At 34.6% G+C, this 20,235-nt stretch overlaps 2 protein-coding genes and 1 long non-coding RNA gene across 4 annotated transcripts; all 3 read right to left on the reverse strand.

Moving 5' to 3' along the window:
* Positions 1-3,909: 3,909 nt before the first annotated feature.
* Positions 3,910-6,829, reverse strand: LOC111394854 (chaperonin-like RbcX protein 2, chloroplastic). Of its 2 annotated transcripts, none has more exons than XM_023020884.1 (5): positions 6,379-6,829; positions 5,743-5,834; positions 5,451-5,508; positions 4,685-4,750; positions 3,910-4,320 (listed from the first exon to the last, which is right to left on the reverse strand). In XM_023020884.1, the coding sequence occupies exons 1-5, from the start codon at positions 6,697-6,699 to the stop codon at positions 4,198-4,200; spliced, it is 660 nt and encodes a 219-aa protein (XP_022876652.1). In that variant the 5' UTR covers positions 6,700-6,829; the 3' UTR covers positions 3,910-4,197. The 2 variants fall into 2 exon arrangements, with proteins under 2 accessions (XP_022876652.1, XP_022876653.1); XM_023020885.1 differs by having other exon boundaries at positions 4,195-4,326.
* A 456-nt stretch (positions 6,830-7,285) lies between these two features.
* Positions 7,286-14,950, reverse strand: LOC111394853 (cellulose synthase A catalytic subunit 3 [UDP-forming]-like). The gene is made up of 10 exons (XM_023020883.1): positions 14,685-14,950; positions 14,104-14,370; positions 13,566-13,911; positions 13,346-13,483; positions 12,964-13,089; positions 12,659-12,871; positions 12,279-12,543; positions 9,965-10,167; positions 8,512-8,862; positions 7,286-8,136 (listed from the first exon to the last, which is right to left on the reverse strand). Exons 1-10 carry the CDS (start codon positions 14,933-14,935, stop codon positions 7,552-7,554), a joined length of 2,745 nt encoding a protein of 914 aa, XP_022876651.1. The 5' UTR covers positions 14,936-14,950; the 3' UTR covers positions 7,286-7,551.
* Positions 14,951-15,302: 352 nt separating this feature from the next.
* On the reverse strand, positions 15,303-16,885 carry LOC111394855. The gene is made up of 3 exons (XR_002702751.1): positions 16,334-16,885; positions 15,812-15,968; positions 15,303-15,477 (listed from the first exon to the last, which is right to left on the reverse strand). It is a non-coding gene; the product is annotated as an uncharacterized LOC111394855 (long non-coding RNA).
* Between the last annotated feature and the right edge of the window lie 3,350 nt (positions 16,886-20,235).

Consider the following 20,235-nt stretch of genomic DNA (forward strand, 5'->3'; position numbering starts at 1 on the left):
AATAAATAGGATCTAATTCATATTAAATCTGCTGAAGAATAATTCCATAAGAACAAAATCCAAACGGATAAAAATTATCACTTGTACAATCATACTTTATCGGCAAATACTTTCCATGATTCGCAAGACATATCTTAAAGAATTTAACAGTAGAGATGAACAAATCAGTAGAGAAAAGAATTCAATCCACAAAGCCTAAAGCCAACCAACTCCCTTGGGTAGCTCAAGCCAACAAATAACCCGAAAAAAAAAGGGAAAAAAAAAAAACACTGACCCACCCAAAACTTACAGATGGTTAAAAAGATGGAAGCTTTTCGCATAGATCTAAGTCCTGTAATATTGGGTCATTCACTCATTCAGTGATCTCTTACTTCAGGAATGATCAGAGAAAATGAAAAGAACAGTGGTCTTCATGGTACAATTTATAAACGGCGAGAGAGAGAAGGGCAGATAGTTATGTACACATGTATATATATACACAAGGGTGCATCTATAGAAAGATCGAGAGAAAAAGGTCCGCAAGGATTAAAGAGAGAGCATGAGTTTGTAGATGAAATTGAGAAACTGAAATGCAAAATTGAAATGATCCTGAAATTTACGCGAAATGAAGTTGAAATGCGAGTCAAATGTTGAGACTTTTGAAAGTGTTAGAAATAGGGCGCGTTTGGCCGGTGGAGGTTGGCCCACAATTTTCTACTATTATTTTTGGGGATAATTACAAATGGAGTCCTTATCTTTTTGAAAATGTATTAAGTGAGTTCTCAACTTATTATTTGATGTCTGCAGTGCAATTCTGTGCACTTGAGTCCTCAATGAACAATTTTACCTTTATCTTTGATTAAAAGATTAAAAAACAACTTTTTTAAAAAAATCTTTATGTAAAGCAACTTATTATTTGACAAAAAATTGAGTTTTTAAAATTAAATATTGGGATTTGATATTACAAAAATGAAAGGTTGAGGATTGATGCTATCAAAATATTTGTCCAAGCACCTACCTACTACATTTTTGATAATATCGGGACCCATATGTTATATTTCGTTTTGAATTGTGCTTTGTGTATGAAATTTTTAAAAAAAAGTTGAACCCCAACCTTGAGGTCCCCATCGCCTCATCCCTAGAGTTTTGTGAGGGAGGTAAATGGCGGGATGTGTCACATCAGGTCAGGGAACAAGAGCTACCTGTACACTGCACCTACAAGAAGTCCAATTCCATATCTCAGAAATCGAACCCCCACACTGCGACTGCCAGCAAGGTGTGAGATAACCTCACTCCTGTCTTTTGCACCACTGGACTATGCTCCGAGAGCAATGTATGTAATTTTATGTACGCGAGGGTATTTATACACTCACATAGGTGTGGGGACCACTTATATACACTAAGCTTTATCCTTTCTTTTTTCTTTTCATGCCTTCCTATACTTTCCTTCCTCTTATGGTTTTTACTTTTAATAATATTCACATATAGTTTCTACATCAAATAAAAGCATTTCACTTAACACCAAAATAATTGCATATTTTTTAAAATAAAAATTAATTACAAGTTTTTGGCACATGATTGTATGTGAATATAAGAATGTCTCTAAGAAACTTTCTATTTTTAAAAATATAATCTATCATTTGAAAAGTATCTATAAATTTAGAGAATTAAAATTTTAAAATACTCAAACAAATTTTTAATATTTAGCACTTAATTTTGTTACTTCCAAAATATATTTATTATTCTTCTCTATTTTTTTTATTTTAACTAGTAATTTTTTAGATTATTTTATTATTTTTCTATATCGAAAATTAAAATACTTTAAATGCATTTAATTATAGGCACTCTCTAAATTAAAATGTTAATTTAAAGAGTTTCTTGAAATATGATTTTAAGGATTGACTTTTAAAGTAAAGAGTATTTCATATTTAAAAAGTTACTGATAGATACTCCAAGATTTGTTGTGTTACTCTTATACCTTGTTTGTTAGGGGATTGTAAAATATTTGAATTATAAACAAATAGATATGTGTGGTGAATAAACTGATAGTACTTATGTAATAAAATTATTTGATCGATTATAAACAAGAGGCAAAAAAAGACAAAATATATGTTGTGTATTTTTTTTTTTTTAATACTGTAGAATTTATTTCTACTATTAAATTCGTAATTAACATCTAATAAGACGAAACAAGTATTTGATCTCTGACAATTCTACTTGCACTTTCTTAAAAGGTTGAACTCCCACCTTAAGGATCCCCCACCATCCCGCCCCTGAAGCATCATGAGAGAGGTTAATCAGGGAACAAGGACTACCTGTACACTAGTGCCCACAAAGAGTTTCAATCCATGTCTCAGAAATCAAACCCTCACACTGCAGCTGCTAGCAAAATTGAGTATATCTCACTCTTATCCTTTGCACCACTGAGATATGCCCCAGTGGACATTTTTTTCTACTTGCACTTTCTTTTGCGTATACAACGTTGTGGTTGCACAAAATCGCATTGTCTCATATCATATTTGTTCCAAAAAGAACATAGAAGTGGTGAATGATAATATTATTGCATGTAAGAATATTAAATTCAATAAATTTATTTTATTTTTTGCTTAATATAGAGGACGTGGATCGAGCTATGATAAACAATTGACATTGTGTGTGTGTGTATATATATTTTCAACTATGTTTTTCCACCGCAAACGGGACTTGGCAGGTCAGGTTGACAATTGGAGTGGAAGAGAAGGTGGGTTGAACGGGTCGCGGATTTGAACGCAACATTGAATTGATTGGAATCCACCAATGAAGCAAGGAGAGAGAAAGTGCATGATAAATGTTTCGGACCATTTTTCATAAAAATAAAATTTTGTAAAAATGGCTTTTTGAAAAACATATTATAGTTAAAAATCATTGTAAAAAAAAGTCTAGGGGCCCTAGGCTCATGGCACGGACAAAATGTCACGCCTTGGCAGTAAGTATAAAATTAAGCGATTAACTGTCACGCGTGATTAGATATGCTTTATTAATTTTTTGTTTTAAAATATTTTATTTAAATTTAGTTTCAATTTTCTTCAATTATATAATTGACTAATTATAGGAATTATTAAGTAAATATATGGTATTTTACAATTTTAGATGTTTGGTATGTTATTTACATTATTAAGAGATTATTACAGTGATTAAAAATTAGAAAATGTTTTTTTATGTCGAGACCTCATCTAGACTCGTAAAGCTTAATACTTGAACTTCACACCTAACCATGTTTTACACTTTTTAGAACAATTATAAAAAGTAAAATTAAAAACAAAAATTGAAATTGAAATTACGTGCAAAATTATTTTATTGAAAATAAATTTAAAGAAAAATGATCATTTTATAACGAGACTCAAACGTGGACTTAATAGAGACAAATATGCGATCGCTAATTGAATATTTCTCTTGTACGAAAGTGTAAGCTGTCACTCAAAAAATAGTTACGAAAGTAAAATTACCTTTTAGTTGGGGAAACAAAAATTTATATCGATATCAATAAATATTCGACAAATTGTCGAGTATGAAGTGAGTATTCATCATTCATGGAACAAGATGGCGTACGGTATTTTTATGTGACTTCTCATCTACTCATTATAAGGATGACAACTCTTGTAATATCTTATCTACGGGATTAGTATTTCTTTGAAGTTGTCTGTCTTTGTCATTTGAGAGGTCATCAACAATATCATGCCTAACTTGGATCAATACCTCCTCACTCATGCCTATCGTGTCATTACTATCGTGTTCTTTATATATTTATTGTCACTTTTACCTTCAACATTTATTTCTTGACATTAAGTCTTAATCTTTCGAAATATGCGCAAAATGCCTTGGCGGAAACATTTAAAAATATTGTTAAAAACACAAAAATAGAAATATATGTTTTGTACCTCTATGAATCCATATATTTAAGTTGGCACTATATTATTTTTGATAGAGATAATTCCAACCAAGAGATTTGATAGAAATTTGACAATTTATCGAAGTAAAAACTACTCAAATAAAGACTATACACACAGTGAGGCTATGCCACAACAATATTTGCAATCTTAGCTACTTTCCTCCCCTTATTAACTGTTCAAATGGGAGTTATACATGAAGATGTATATGTCAAAATGGCATTAGACTAGCAAGGTATGAAGCACATAAATTGAAGACAAAATCCCATCAAAAGTGAGGCATCATCTCCCATCAATCTGTTTTCTCAGTATTTGTGTCATCAGATGGCCATACAATGGTTTCCAGAAGCCTTTCTCTCATCAATTTCAAGTTCTCATCAGAAATTTCTTTATATATTTCGGCATGATCGCATTTCTAGATCTCAATCACCACAAGAAGAAATCAAATTTATCATTAGCTTCCGTGGTTGTTGAACAACCTCCTCTAAAACTTTAAAATATCACACTGAAGACAAAAAAATTGTCTAAATTTTCAAATGGAGTGACTTTATATTACATCATAGTCATGCAAAGGTCCTGTACTCCAGTTTGCCGTCACCCATTTATAAATTTTATGCATGTGTCGAACTTTTAATGAAAAAAATATGTTACCTTATGTGAAGGCATATAAGGCACAATTTTCCCAAAAAAAGAAAATAAAAATTGGTGGGAAGGTCTGAGCAAGTGAAATAAATAATCAACAAATCAAGCAATAAACTACTACTAAACCATGGATGTACCTTAATCCATCTCGAATATAGGCTAAGTCGTGTTATCATTACTCTTTCAGCGAGTTCCCGCCTTTCCTGTAAATATCAAGAAAGTGCGAAAGACTTGCACGATTGATTGAAACTATATAAACACTACTCAAATGTTTTGACGTACTCGACTGGATCCTAAAAGTCACTATTTAAAACTCTATTTTTCCAAAATAATAATTGTCAAACTGGGGCTATATATGATTAATGAAGAAAAAAATGTTAAAATCTTGTACTCGTCCTTTGTCCTTCATAGTTTTGCCTAATATTGCAGAACAAATATGCCCCCGTTGCATTTTAGAAGTATTTCATGCATTAAACAGGATTGTTTTCTGTTGTGGCATAGTAAAGGAACCTTCTCGAAACTTCTGGAACTTTAAGAGCGTGTTTGAAATGCTAGAATGTATTAATCAGATTGCAATAAACAGAAGAAGTGCGTGATAATATTTGTAAATGATTTGTGTAATTGTATAATTAAAGCATGATTTGTGTAATTAGCATTATTACTTACCTTATGTGCTTGCCTCCTTCACCTATAAGAGGAGGGCTCTTGTACAGTTTTATTTATCACAGAATACAGAAGTTATTCACAATTCTTCCTCTATTCTCTTAGTTTCAACAGTCAATTGTCATGTCTAGTCAGATGAACCTAACATGCCATAAAATTCCAAGGGGGAAGAACTCTATATCTTGGCTCAAACAGTAACAGAACTATCAAGAAAATTTGAACACTATTTTTGGATATTACCTTAGCTAAAGTCTGTAGAAAAAGCTTTCCACTTTTGGTCGTGTTATCTGCAATAAAGCTGTCAAAATGGAGAAAATTAAGAACGATTCCAGACACCAAGTAATCAAATTAGCCTTTGCATTCAACAGTTGTAAAAGATAATTTGCACCAACTTGTGTAAATAAGTGAGAAGTTGAAAAAAAAAAAAAAATGTGAAATGTATGGTAAGATATCTGTTCAGCAGTTCAAAATCTGAATGCTGACCGAAGCTTTAAATCAGAGAAAGCATAAGCATCAGGAATGTATTGCTTACTTGTGTAAATAAGCGTATTGTGGTGGATTCATCTCATAGAGTTGCTCAAGAACAGTCCTCACAGCTTTAAACGTGAAGCAGTTGATTATGTCCTGTAAGCTGAAGAAATTCAATCCGTATACTTAACTAAAAACATCAAAAAGAAGAAACATAAGGGAATTTTACACAGTGGAACTTAGATTCTTATTAGTTGGCACTAATTTTACAGTAACAGGCAATTGAGAACCAATAGTCCAGTCTCAGATACATGAATGGAACTCCCATGATTTTCTTTCTTATGAATTGGCAAACAGAACTGTCCTTTTTACTGAACGTCGACGCAGCACAGTTTCTGATGCAGATGAAAGAATTTATTTGCATGAGAACAGAAGTCCGATTCTGTAGATAATGCCAAACAGAACCTAAGAGAGCATAGACAATCTATCCAACCCTCTTTCAAAGTTGCGTAGTTCAGAATACAAACACATCACAAGAACAAGTCGAATGGAGCAGATAAACCAAAACTTATATGCAATACTAAAGATATAGTTGCTTTGAATAATCCAATGAATCAGACATAGTACACAAGACTTAATTTTTTCTTCTTGTTTGCGTAAACTACGTGTAAGTGATGATTATGAATGAGAGATTACTCACCATTTTGACATCATTGAATGTATCCTCGTACTGCCCTCCCAATTCATTGACAACAGTGAGGGAATGAAGCCTACGTTTCTTTCTTGAATTGCTTTTAAAGGTGTAGAATGAAAGCATTTTTGCTGACAATCTCCATTCATACCAGGCATCCAAGAAAGAAGTGCTCAAATTCACTTTCTTCAAATGCTTTCTCCTTCTAAGTTTTTTATCCAACTCCAAATTGCCCTTAACATTTAAGCTACTTGAAGAAAGGGAATCCAAGCATAAAAATGGGCATGAGAAGTTATCAGTAAAAGACCTCACCAATATAGCCCCAACCATCCTGAGAATTGAGTAAAAAGAGGTGAAATGAGACTAAGGGCACCTGAGAATTGTTGAGAAAGAGGTGCAACGAGATGTGGGAGCTATGATGAATCTCGTGTGTTTTCTAGCGTTGAAAGATTCATAATTGACTTTCAGATATTTCTGTGATTTTATCTGAAATCTCATTTTTTCTGAGGTCCAAAATTTTCCCCGAAAAAGCTTCAAAACTCAGCCAATTTGTTACTACCTTCATTTTTGAGTGAGTAGTTACTCCTGGAGATTCATTGGCATGAAATGGGAGCCTCCAGTTCACTTTTTTGGCAAAAAACGATTAACTGAGAACTAGCCCAAGATTTTACATTCATAGCATGTTTGGATTGAACAATACGCGAGAGTTTGTCGTCCTTATCAGGCCCAATCCCATTGAGTCCATCAGTTCTAACATGCCCTCGAAATGGGGAAAAAAAAATTGCTGAAAGGGTCGTGTTCATTAAAAGAGAGAATCTCCAGCCAAAAAGATACGAAGTTGATTGAGATAACCCACATTATGTACCTACTTCGTATCATCAATCAAGGATCTAGTTGTTGCTTAACATAGAGAAGATAATGCAGGGACTGAATAAAATTTTACTACATGGATGAGAAGTGCGTTCACACAATGTTCACACAAAAGTTCATGTTCCAAGTCTTACATCTAGCACTGGAGGAGAGAGCTGAACAACATACAAATCTTCACTTTGTTTTCTTAGAAGAACACACAAAAAGCAAACTATTATCTGATAAAACTACATAGATTTGCATTACTATACAAATGTGAACTTCACATAGACAAAGGTACACGAAGATGAAATCATCGAGGAAATGTCAGCTCTAGCAGTTAATTCCACACAGCTCAATGTCCGGGCCAGTGACTCTAGTAGTGAAAGGATCGACTCGCACCCATAACAATGAAAAGATAGATGCAAGAAGAATGGACCATACAACGACAATAGTGGGTGTCCGGTTCTGGCGGCCCATAAGACCTTTGAGGAATGGATAGAGATGAACAATCACCCAGAACGCGAAGAAAAGTTTCCCAAATAGTGGACCCCATGACTGATAACCACTATTGATCGCGTAGGAGATTCCTGCAACAACACCAACTATGTTTATTATAAGGAGAGTTGTCGGGGGTATCAGAAGAGTTGTCCATTTGAACATGTAGAGCTCGGTAAAATCCCCATCTTCATCCGATGCTTTGGACGTGACGGTAAAATTGGTGTCTATTCCAGCAAGCACTTTGAGAAGACCTTGGAAGACGGCAAAAAGATGAGATGAAACACCTCCAATGACCCAAAACTGTTCATTCCTCCACCACTCGTCGATTCCAACCCCACTCCACCTCATCTCCAGTATACCAGTAGCAAAGATGGAAAGAAAGAGAGAGATAAACCAGATACTTGCTAAGTTACTAATCTGCAATACAAAGCAATAATTTTCCCATTGTGAGATCTCATTTTATAATGTAAATTCTGGAGACAAATGATAAAATGCTATTATGGCGTTTCCGTTATGTCAAGGACCAAGAGCAAAAAGGTAAACGCATGTCTACAGGAAGTATGGCACTGATTTGATATCAAATCGTCAACCACAAAGTGAAATAATAGAGCAAAATTTTCGTAAAGGAAATGAATGAAATTTATAAAATTTTGATCTATGTTGACAGATGCTTAAATTCAAGTTAATCTCGAGATACTGCCAAAGTAAAATACAAGACAATGGCCATTGCTCAAATGGAAACAAAAAAATGAATAATGATATGTTCAGGTAGGAATGGGAGATAGAACCAACCTGGGGCATAATGAACTTTCCAGTAAGCAAGCAGACAGCTGGCAGCGTGCAATAAATAAGCAGAGGAATTGCAGTAACTGGGTAAATTGTGGTGTTGACATATGCAAACCTTTCTAGCCACTTCAACCTTCCACCATAGCCATACCATATGGGACAATGTCGGCTAAATAAAATCTCAATAGATCCCAAGGCCCATCGAAGCACTTGGTTTAGACGATCAGATAAATTAATTGGAGCTGATCCCTTAAATGCTGGTCTCTGAGGCATGCAGTAAATTGATCGCCAACCACGAGCATGCATCTTAAACCCTGTAAGAATATCTTCTGTGACAGAACCGTAAATCCATCCAATCTGTGGATAAGATAAAAAAATTAGTATTATGAACTGTTAATTCCGACACATACGGTATTACATAGGATATCCAGTAGGAAAATAAACGTATAACGAACATTCCCTTAGCAATAGTTGGTTAGGTTCCCCACATAAATTTTGAATGAGATGATAAATATTCATAATGCAATGCAACTACGCAGAAATAAATCATCACATTATGGATTAAATTTTTTTGGAAGAATGACAAGGAGAACCAATAGAGTTAAAACTGAGAAAATTAAGCAAAAGTTAGCTTACTTCTAAATATTATTTTTCTTTATGATTTTTTTGTAATTTGCAGAGGTATTACTATGAGACCTGACATCAAATGGATTCTATATGCAAGTTTTATTTGACCAAACTTTACGGACAGTAGCACCCTTGAATTCTGATGAGTAATTATAATTGAAACCATCAGAAGAATAATATAAGTAAATATTGTGAAGTAGAAAAGAGAGAAATTTTGACTTGCTCTGGCATGTAAACATATCCAATATATCTACTTCGCACCTCAATTTTATTGAGCAAGACAAGGCACCAAACAAATGTTTAAAAGCTGCTCTTTATGAAAAGCCTGAGCAAAGTAGTTGCATAAAAAATCTTTATTTTCTTTACCTTTTTACCCTTGATGGGAGGGAGAAAAGGAATAAAAGAGATTAGAAACACATGATAATTTCAGCATGCCACAGCAATTTCCATTAACAGATGCAAAATACACTTGCTTCCTGTTCTAGAGCTTCCTAAGAAACTACACGAGGGAAAGTATGCTCCATTCCCATTATGTTCCAACTGCAGTTAGGAACTTCCATATTTTTTAATTTTATCTGCTCACGCGTTTGATAAGCCATCTCATCATAATGAAATTTATTAGTAAAATAAATGCAGAAGTTTTATAGTAATGTCAAAACATTTGTTAGAAGCTGTTTCCATACATAAATGAAATCTGTGTTAAGCGTTCATTTTCCAATTGTCAAACGTTCCCTTCAAGTCCAAGGTACCAGAAACATTTGCTAATATTCTATGCATAAACAATATGTAATCAGACATAGAGAACTTCATATGGCAAATTAAACCAACTTACCTCACTTCCCCATTCTGACTTGTCTTCATAGCCACAACTGATAACATGAATTGCCTCTTTTAGAAGAGTCTCAGGTGTGGCAGACTCAGGAACACCGCCATTCTCCATAAGAGTGGATGCAACAAAAACTGCAGACTGGCCAAATCTTTTCTCAAGGCTCATTTGGGACATAAGCAGTGACTTCTCATCATCAAATCCAGCACCTGAAATCAACACCAACAGAGGCAACAGTTAAATAAATTTTCTATATTAATTTAAGTTCACATATACGATCTTCCACTCGAAACTCTTGTCTGAGAAAAACTCAATACGCAATGAAATGCACTTCGGAATGTTAGACTCTGTGAAAGTAGGAAAATATTGGCAATAAAAGTGAGTAAAAAGGTTGAGGGAAAAGATACAGCATCACACATGCTTATCAATATATTGACAGTATTTGAATTCAACGGAAGAATATGTTCATTAACAGTTGGAGAAAATGATGAAACCTTCAATAAAGCAGCATATCTGTAATTCTAACCGGCCATGTGAAATATATCAAAGGAGGTGGTCATTAAAAGATAGGACTATTACAGATATATTCTTTCCCCTTGCTAGCTTCATATGATGTCAGACCATATACACAGACAATTAGCTCAGAATTCTGAACCAATCAACACTGGATAAAATATTCAAACAGGAGACCAAAAATTCAGATAGTTTTGTCTCAGGTGACGAGTAGGAAGAAGACATGAAAGAAGAGGACATGTCTGACGATGGAGTGCAATGCTATGGTTAGTTTCAAAACTATGACAAAGAATTGATTGAGTAGATGACCTCAACTGATAATGCTTAAATTGTCTTTAAATTCATCTCATGCATAGAATACTTGCATTGATTGTTTAAATGAATGGCTTATGCTACCTGCCATATGGTTTTTCTTTCTTACAGGAACCTCATTTTGAATCAAAACGTGTTAATAGCATGTGTTCGTAGCAAAGACAAATATATCTGATGCTATCCTTACTCACCAAATATATTTACTTGGAAGGAAACTTGCAAATCAATATAAACAGCAAAGTAATTGAGAATAGATACATGGATATTAGCCCCCGTTTGGCCCCCATTATTTCAAATTTCAATGAGTGAAATAGTATTTTTTTTTTCCTTTCCATTTTTTCCTTTTTTTTTTTTTTTTTTTTTTTTTTTTTTTTTAAATGTGTGATCGAAGAAGAATAAAAAGTTTTAGGTTTACGTGTAATAATCTTATGAAAAATTGGGTGATTGAAAATAGGAAAGAGAAAAATAAAATTTAATTTAATGAGGGCCAAATAGGGGCTTAATTAGTAAAGTTAGATTCAAATATTATATTGATGGTATCACTACATCACACTGAAATACTTTGCATGGGAATATTAAGTATGCCCCAGCTCCCTAGGCGAGCCTTTTCCTGGGCCTACAATTATCTAATTGATTGAGAAAATAAGCTTTTCACCCAACAAAATTCACCCTTTTTTGTCTGATTTAACCGGTAGTACAAATCATAATTACGGAAAGAAACAATCATTTACACCATATATACATGTATACATACGTAAGTGTATATGTGTGTGTGTGTGTGTGTGTGTGTGTGTGTGTGTGTATGCACACTCATTCATGTTGACATCCAAATCAATATTTGTCATTCGGCATGTTGAAATCAATTGAGCAAATGAACAAATATAGCCCCTGTTTGAACCACATTTTTACCTCATTAAAATGAAAAATATGACCGTTATCCATCACATCAAGCCACCATTTTTGAATTTCTATCTCTGGTGTAGGGCCCATAATGACTCTATTTCTCATTATAATGTGGCTCAAACAGGCTCATAGTCATTATTTTTATTTATTCAATGTTGAAATTAATTGAGAAAATTAGGCATATTAATCCATGCATCTAGCTCTATTTCTCATACTCTATTTCTCATTATAATGTGGCTCAAACAGGCTCATAGTCATTATTTTTATTTATTCAATGTTGAAATTAATTGAGAAAATTAGGCATATTAATCCATGCATCTATGACACATATACAGTGTCACTAAGGTTAATTTAGCCTCCGTTTAGGAAGAATTTATCAATGATTTAATTTATAAACAAATGGATATTTAGACATTACTTCTAGGTCCATTGGTTGAAATGTGTGTTTGAAAATTAAGTGTGACCACTTATAAATTTTGCAAAACAGAGGCTTTATAAAAAAAAAAAAATGCAAGTCCAATAGATCTAGCAACAACCAAATAACGTGAAATACAAGTAAGATTAAACAGGATGATTCTAACAGAAAACATACCTTCAACGCCCTCCTCTATATCCTCCAAACTGAATATTGGAACAGTGGGATCAACATGCTTGCTAGATTTCTTTTTGTCTGAACCCTTCTTACTTGATTTAGAATTGTTCTTTCTTGAGCCACCAAAACATGAAGAGAGAAATCCTGACTTCTTTTGCTTAGGTTTCAGAGGAGGCTCATAACCATACAAAGCTGTTCTATTAAAGACGCATCCAGTACCCACATAGACAGGACCTTGAATACCATCCAAACCTCTCAAGTTTATCTTTTTGTGAATAAGTTTGCATGAACAGTGGACACCAGGGGGAAAAACAGAGAATTAGATAACAGTATTATATGAAATGGCAAGAAGTAATAATTACTAATGATTATGAACTCACATCAAAGAAAACAGTATTGCGGTTGGCATATCGATCATTTCTATCAATACCATCGAATCTCTGTGGAAACTGAACATAACAGACAAACTTCCCAAGATTTGGGTCCATTAAAAAGCACATTGCCTCCCGCAAGGCCTTGCTGTTGTTTATGTAGTGATCACAATCAAGATTCAACAAGAATGGTCCATTAGTAAGAACTGCTGATACACGAACCTGCAGAGATGCATGGTATTGGTATATAACATGTTATACGTCCAAAAATAAAAATTAGATTAACTGCAAATCTCAACTGTCAAATCACTTACAAGTGCATTCATAGCACCAGCTTTCTTGTGATGTTGGAAACCAGGGCGTTTCTCACGAGAAACATAGACTAGCCGTGGCAGCTCATTACCCTCGCTGTCAAGACCTCCACTTTGGCCAAGGAAAACCTGCAATTGACAAAAGCCCTTTTTAAAGAAAATAGATAACACTGGAAATTGTTGGAAGTCAAGTTTATTTTGAGTTCGTAATATACACGGAAAAAAAAAAAAAAGAATGTGTTTCCATCAATCAAATGATATTAGCACTATTTTGATGCTAAGCATGCGAGTTTAGATGACTGTTCTTATAGATATAAGGTATATAACAAGTAATAGTCGCATATATGTCAACCCATCAGATCTATTACTAATGAACCAAGCTAACCTGAATCATTCCTGGATGATCCCTGGTGTTATTTCCAGGCCATGGGGTACCGTCTTGCATGATCCAGCCTTCTTCGGGAACTTTTTGGGCCTTTGCAACAAGTGCATTTATACGAATTTTAAATTCTTCATATTCTCTCTGTAGGACAAGCAGGAGAAGAAACATGAGAAGTCAGGATTAAAGGGGAGAGACAACAGAATTTCTGAATTAAAACTTCCACCTTCATGGCCCTACGATCTTTCACAAATGACGTTTGAACTTTATCTTTCAAGTAGTCAATCTTCTGAGCAAAGTACCATTCTGGAGCACGTGGCTCAATGTTGTACTTTTTGCAGAAAGGAACCCATTTCCTTGCAAATTCAGATGTTTCTGAAAGAGCTTCAAAAGTCAGCATCGCAGAACCATCATCAGATACGTAGCATGAAACCTTGTCGACTGGGTAGTCAACCGCGAGAATGGATAAGACAGTATTAGCTGTAACAAGTGGAGGTTCCTTTAAAGGATCAACAGTACTGACGAATATATCTACAGCAGCTAATTGTGATGGCTCTCCTTCACGATCATATCTATGACATAGTTTATATTTAATCGAAGGTAGAAGTCAGAAACTGTAGCATGCGTGTGTATATTCACCAAAATGGAAGTTCTATAACAATGATGGTTTACAATCTAGATATCAAACAATAGAGATGCTATATCATCTACTTTTTATAACAGTTCTATGACATTCAAACAGAAAATGACCACAAATTTCTCACCTAAGAGCAAGCCTGTCAAGATAAGTTTCACGGTTTACTGGGAGCCATTTCGGGAATTGATCCAAAATCCAGGATATAGCAAACCAGATCTCACAGATCACAGATAACAACCACAGAGGGTATGCATTGGTAACGGGATTCGTTAATCGGTAGTACAAAAAAATGCAGAGAATAATAAGCCGCAATATTATAACCATCCTATATGGGTTTATCCTGGATGACGGAATAGAAACCTTCCTTGAAAGGGGCTGCCGAGCTTCATCATTCCTGCATAACACAGAGTGCATAACACAGAGAAATAAGCACAGGAAACCAATGGCCGGATAGAGTGAAGAAAAGTGGCAACTGCTGCATAGAAGAACCATTATACATATGCAACTACATTATTACAGCTAAAAACTATCAACTTTTTGTTTAATGACATCAAAGTGCCTCCATCATTGTTAAGATTCTGTAGTGACAATTATGTTACTGCAATGCTAAAGCAATAGAGCTACGGCTCACAATAATACTCAGATTTTATGCAGGAAAACCCTATGCAGGAAGCAAAATGTCATGGCACCACACAAGTTGGAACTCACAATAAAGAGTCATCCACCAGCACATCTGTGCTGGCATCAATATCTCCAGCTCCTCTTTCTGAAGGAGGATGGCTAGTAGCCATTGGTATTACATTTTTTTCCTGCTTCATCTTCCAGCCATCAACTCTCTCTTTCCAGGCAACATTGCCCAACCCTGGGGATCCAAACTCCCTCACTGGATCCACAACCCGGGCGTTAGCTGTACCAAGAAAAATTAATGCATTTGATATCTGAATGGAAAAGAAACACATTGCACTAAATTATAAGAATAAAAAATAAGCATAAGAGCACATGTGTGAGCAATTAGGGGAGCTGCTATTTTCACCACCATTTTTATATATGTATCCATTTTGTAAAAAAATTCTATATTACATATTTAGCCCCTGTTTGGGCTCCATTAAAATTAAAAAATTTCCTTCTTTTTTAAGCACGCATTCTCCAAAAAATTACTGTTCCAAAATATATTTTTACTAAAATCTAATTAAAATGGAGGCCAAACAAGCACCTAATCTTATGTAAATTTATACTTAAATAGGCAGAAAAAACCAAATAAAATCTATCACTCTAGATTCATCCAATAATATTTATAAAATGTACCTTTATGTCTCTTGTATCTGGTTTTGCACTGAGGACAAGACTGATTTCCATCCTTCCTCTCATATTCATAGCACGGCCGGCAAACGGGAAATGCACAGACATCGCAAGCAACAAACAGCTCCCTGTCAACAGTCAATCCTACATTATCACCACAGATCTGGCAGACCTGACTGCCCATGTTCTTCAAGGCCTTTCCCTACTCAATAAAGCACCATATTTAGTACGCAATACTGCATGGTTAAATATACCAAAAATCACTCAGTGAACAGCTTAGATCACAATTGCAACCCGCCAACCCATAATATATAACAATTGGAAAATAATGTTTAATCATAAGCTACTAAGTTTCAAGCCTGATGTTGTGTTGTTTAGTGGCATACTATTAAATGTAAATCGCATTTGGAAAATCTTGACAAAATTAACAGACTCATTTCACTAAAACCTCAAAAAATATCGCTAAGATCAATAAAAGATAACCTAGGAAATTTCCTCATAATTAAAAAATAACTGATTTAGTTTTGAACACTAACCTTAATTTCAGCTTCTGGTTCCATTAATGCGGCTAGACTTTGACTGAAAAGACAGATATATAGGATTTACTCGGATATGTTCTTAATCAACATGCCGAGAGACTTTAAAATGTCCTCTGAAAAAAACAGAATCTTTGTTTCTTTTCACGCTCTTTCACTGCAAAAGCAAAGTCTGTAACTCCAATTTCCAAAATCGTATGAAAGGGGAAAAATTAACTAATACCTCAACAATATAATCGAAACTAAAAATCAGAGTTACCTCTAGATCAAGAATACCGTCAACCAAAATAAATAAAATAAAAAACCACGAATAATATTCCCAGTTCACTGTTGTTGAGCTCTGAATTAATTGAGTAGATAACCCCCAAACAAATAAAGTGGGAATAAAATTATAACATTCTTCCAAATATACTGATTAGTGATTGCTGAAAAAATTATTTCGTGTTTGTTTTTTCGGGAATAATGAACGGAAAACGTAATAATAGAGTATAAACGCAGACTAAAAGACAACGAAATGGGTACCTCGGGGTCACAACGTTACTGCTATTTCCGTCACCGAAATACAAATTTCCTTCGTGATCAACTATAATTCATACGCAAATCGATCGAAAATCCACCAGATCTCTCTCCAAAAGTTAAATTCCTTCCAATAATATAAGAAAACGAGAAATTGGGGTGAGAAAAACACTGAGCAATGACCCACTAGCTATATCCCTCTACAATTCCTCTCAATGAATAGAAATACATACAAAAAAAATATGTATTGCAGTTAGCGACAGTTTCATTATTAATTATTAAAATTATGACAATTGACTTGAAATAATGTAAAATTGGCGAAGAAGAAAAGAAAACAACATGGAAGTGAGGTAGGGATTTTAGAGAGAGAAACTGCCACTACAATAATGCTACCGACAGAGCGAGAGTGAAGTGAGAGACGATTTTTCTGAGGAAAAAAATCTTGTCCAGAGCCGGGAGACGATTGGATAAGCTTTAGTGGCTTGTACAATTGGGACGCTGATGGTTAAATATCTTGGTACAATGCCAGGAAGCTTGTATTTTAGAGTGTTCTAAAAATGCTCCTTAACCAATTCTGTTTTATGATCAAGTTTGTATCGTGAAGACAAAGATTTGTACGAAGGGCAATGAGTAAATTATGGGCCCCTGGAGAATAAAATCATATTTTTAGTAAATTTAGATAAAAATAAATATAATGTCAGATTGAAAAATTGTGGATATCGTAAAATATGATGTTAAAATTAATTGTTAATTTTAACTTATATAACATTTAATTTTAATTTTCCCCAAATAGGTGTTAAATGATTAAATTTCTTACATTATTAAATATTAATGGTTACTCTAAGGGCTTGCATGTCACTTTTGGGCGTTTATGAGTTTTATTTTTATTTTTTTTGGGTTGCAGTAGTTGTTTTTAAAATAATCCAACCCATATAACCCTACCAAAAAAAAAAAAAAAAGCACCCTTCTTGGCTGTTTGCCTAGTTGATATTTGTAAACACTTAAATCATATTTTATATACACATTTCAATAGATCTTCAAATATTATTTATTTATACACTATTTATTTTTATCTATTTATAATTTAAATTGTTTATAAATACTTTCCAACTTGCTTAGCCCCTATTTAAGTCCATTAAAACAAATTTTTATTTCTCATACTCATTTTTCAACCACACATTCACAGAATAAAATATTTTACGTGTAAATCCAAAATTTTTCTTTTCATTTTTTGAGTACACATTTTCAAAAAAATCACTATTCAAATTCTCATTTTCTTCTAATTTATCTTTATAATCACCATCAAATGGGGTCTTAATCTTTGGAAGATGTAATTGATAAAAAATTAGAAAAAATTACCTAAAAACCTACATTTAAATAATACTTTTCATAAATAAAGAGGAATTTTTTTAAAATTTCACATATCAGGTGATAATTAGATTTTAATAATTATAATAATAAAAATTCACTTAAACCTAATCTACATACCCACCCACCGACAATCAACTCTATTCTATTCGAATCAATTTCATTTTCATCTCTCTCATTCTCTCTCATTCAACGTATCTGCCCTTTCTTCCCGGTGTTGTTGTGTGGGGAAGGGGGGATCCTACACAACCGCTTATTCTTTCTGATATCTCCACGCATGTTCGACCCCCACTCACTTGCCCTTTCTTTCTCGCAAAGAAGAATCGTCGCACGCAGCAACGAACTGTTACATGCATCAGTACAGCAAGGCAAAACCCATGGCAACAACATATGTGGTATGGTGTGTAGACGTCGGAGAAGGTGGTTTGCAATCGTGTGGCTTATTGTCGGAGCCAAAAGTTGAACTAAAATGTGCGTGTTCAGTTATGTGAATAATGAATTTATAAATTTGGATTGTATATTGTTGTTTGACGATATTAAACAATAAATAGATGCCTATTGATGAGTATGGTCGATCGGTGTGGTGGTACTGGCATGGGCATCGCCGGAGAAGGTGGTGTTGCACAAAAGACAGTTCATAGCTATTGGTCTTTTGCTTATTTTTTGGTGCGTTTGGGTGCTACAGTTAGTGGTAGTTGCTACAGTTAATGTTGGTAGGGTAAAACTGTAGTTGCCAAAATTTAGTAGGAAGATGTGGTTGACGGCCGGCGATGTGGAGTGGTAGGCCTAAATGTTGGTCGACGTTTGAAGGCTTCAAAGGAGGTGCACCGCTGCTTACAAGTATGAGCAGTGGATCTTAATGTTGTACACCGATACTAGTAGTCATGGTGGTGGTGGTTGGGATTTGTTGGACGTGTTGGTGGTGAACATTTTGTAGTGGTGATGGAAATTAGTGTGACCAAGTCTATATTTATTGTGAATGTCTTTGACCAGATTTATGTTAATTGTGACTGTATGTGACTTAATTATAAATAGTCACAAATTAAACTGACATGGTCACAATCACACTGAATGCAAAATTGGTAATGGTTAATCGTTGATAACGCGTGCCAGTGAAGGTAGTACTTATGATCGTAAATTTTGAGTTGAAGATGATAGTGGTGGTGCATTGGAGGTGATGCTGGGGGTGGATTGTGTTGTTTGTCTGCGATGTATGCAGATTTGTTTGCGGTGACCCTCTGTGACTAAGTATGTATTTATTGTGACTAGTTGTGATCAATTTGTATTAATTATGACTGATTGTGATTTGATCACAGACCGTCATAGTTAAGATTGACTTGATTACAAACACTTACACTGAAGACAATTTTGATCAAATTTAGTCACACATACAAATTTGATCATAAATAGTTACATATAACATAAGTATGGTCACAGATAACGCAGTTAGTCAGAAATCTGGTCATCTATAATGCACCACTGTTGCCACCATAATTTCTGGAAATTTTTTTACCATGGGGTGGGGTGGTTTCGCGGGTGTGGTGTGGTCATTGAAGTGGTCGTTGGAATAATTTGTCGAAGTAATTGTCGGAGTAGTCGTCAAATCGATTGTCGAAGAGATCATCGAATCGACTGTCGAAGCGGTCGCCAGAGCTAATGGGGACCTCCGATGGAGATGTGGAGGGAAGGTAGTATAGTGGGGTGATGGGGGTGAGATGGGTTTGGGTCCATGGGAGTGGGAGTGGGGTACAGTCGTGAGTGGGTGGTCATGGGTGGGATCCTAAGATATTAGTAATTAATATATTATTAATTTGGTGGGTGGGGTGCTAATTAATTGAGTATGATAATTAATTTTAACTAATTATATATGGTATATATATTATTAAATGGAATTAACACTTGAATTTTGAAATAATTTGATAAGTTTGTTAGTATTGAAATGTAATTTTTATTTATAGGAGTTTTGTATTGTTTCCAAAAAAATTATAGGTTTTGTCAGATCAAACCGGGAAAGATAATTCTATGGGTATTGTCCACCTTGCGGCCCAAAACTCTCCCAGAAAATGCCCACCGTGTAGGACCTTTTCTAGCAAACCATTTAGGTCGACGTGACCTCTAATTCTGTTGGGCCGTCTTATTAAGCCCAAATCTCAAAATGGAACCTTCCCCAATCCATTTAATCCATCGACGGCCGGGGTTCCTACTAGGGGTGGGCGTCGGATGGGTCAGTCCGGGTATTTCAATATCCAGAACCATCCATTATATTTTGAGTATTTCGCAAATAGATCCATTCGGTTCCACGTAATCATTGGACCCAAACCCGAACCATCAGTTCCAATTTGGGTTCGGTTCTACCCATAACATTTTTTTGAATACACATTTAATAAATCCTATCATGTAATTAGACAAATCATTTACAAACTATCCATCAGGTCATAGATTTGGTAACTGACATTAATGGACTAATCATTCGAGACATAAACGAGCGTTAACGAATTAGAAGTTACACAAAAAAGTAATAAAACCAGTCTTAAAAGAGC

The sequence above is a fragment of the Olea europaea genome, chromosome 5 (assembly GCF_002742605.1).
Source record: "Olea europaea var. sylvestris chromosome 5, O_europaea_v1, whole genome shotgun sequence".
In the NCBI taxonomy this organism is placed as follows: domain Eukaryota; kingdom Viridiplantae; phylum Streptophyta; class Magnoliopsida; order Lamiales; family Oleaceae; genus Olea; species Olea europaea.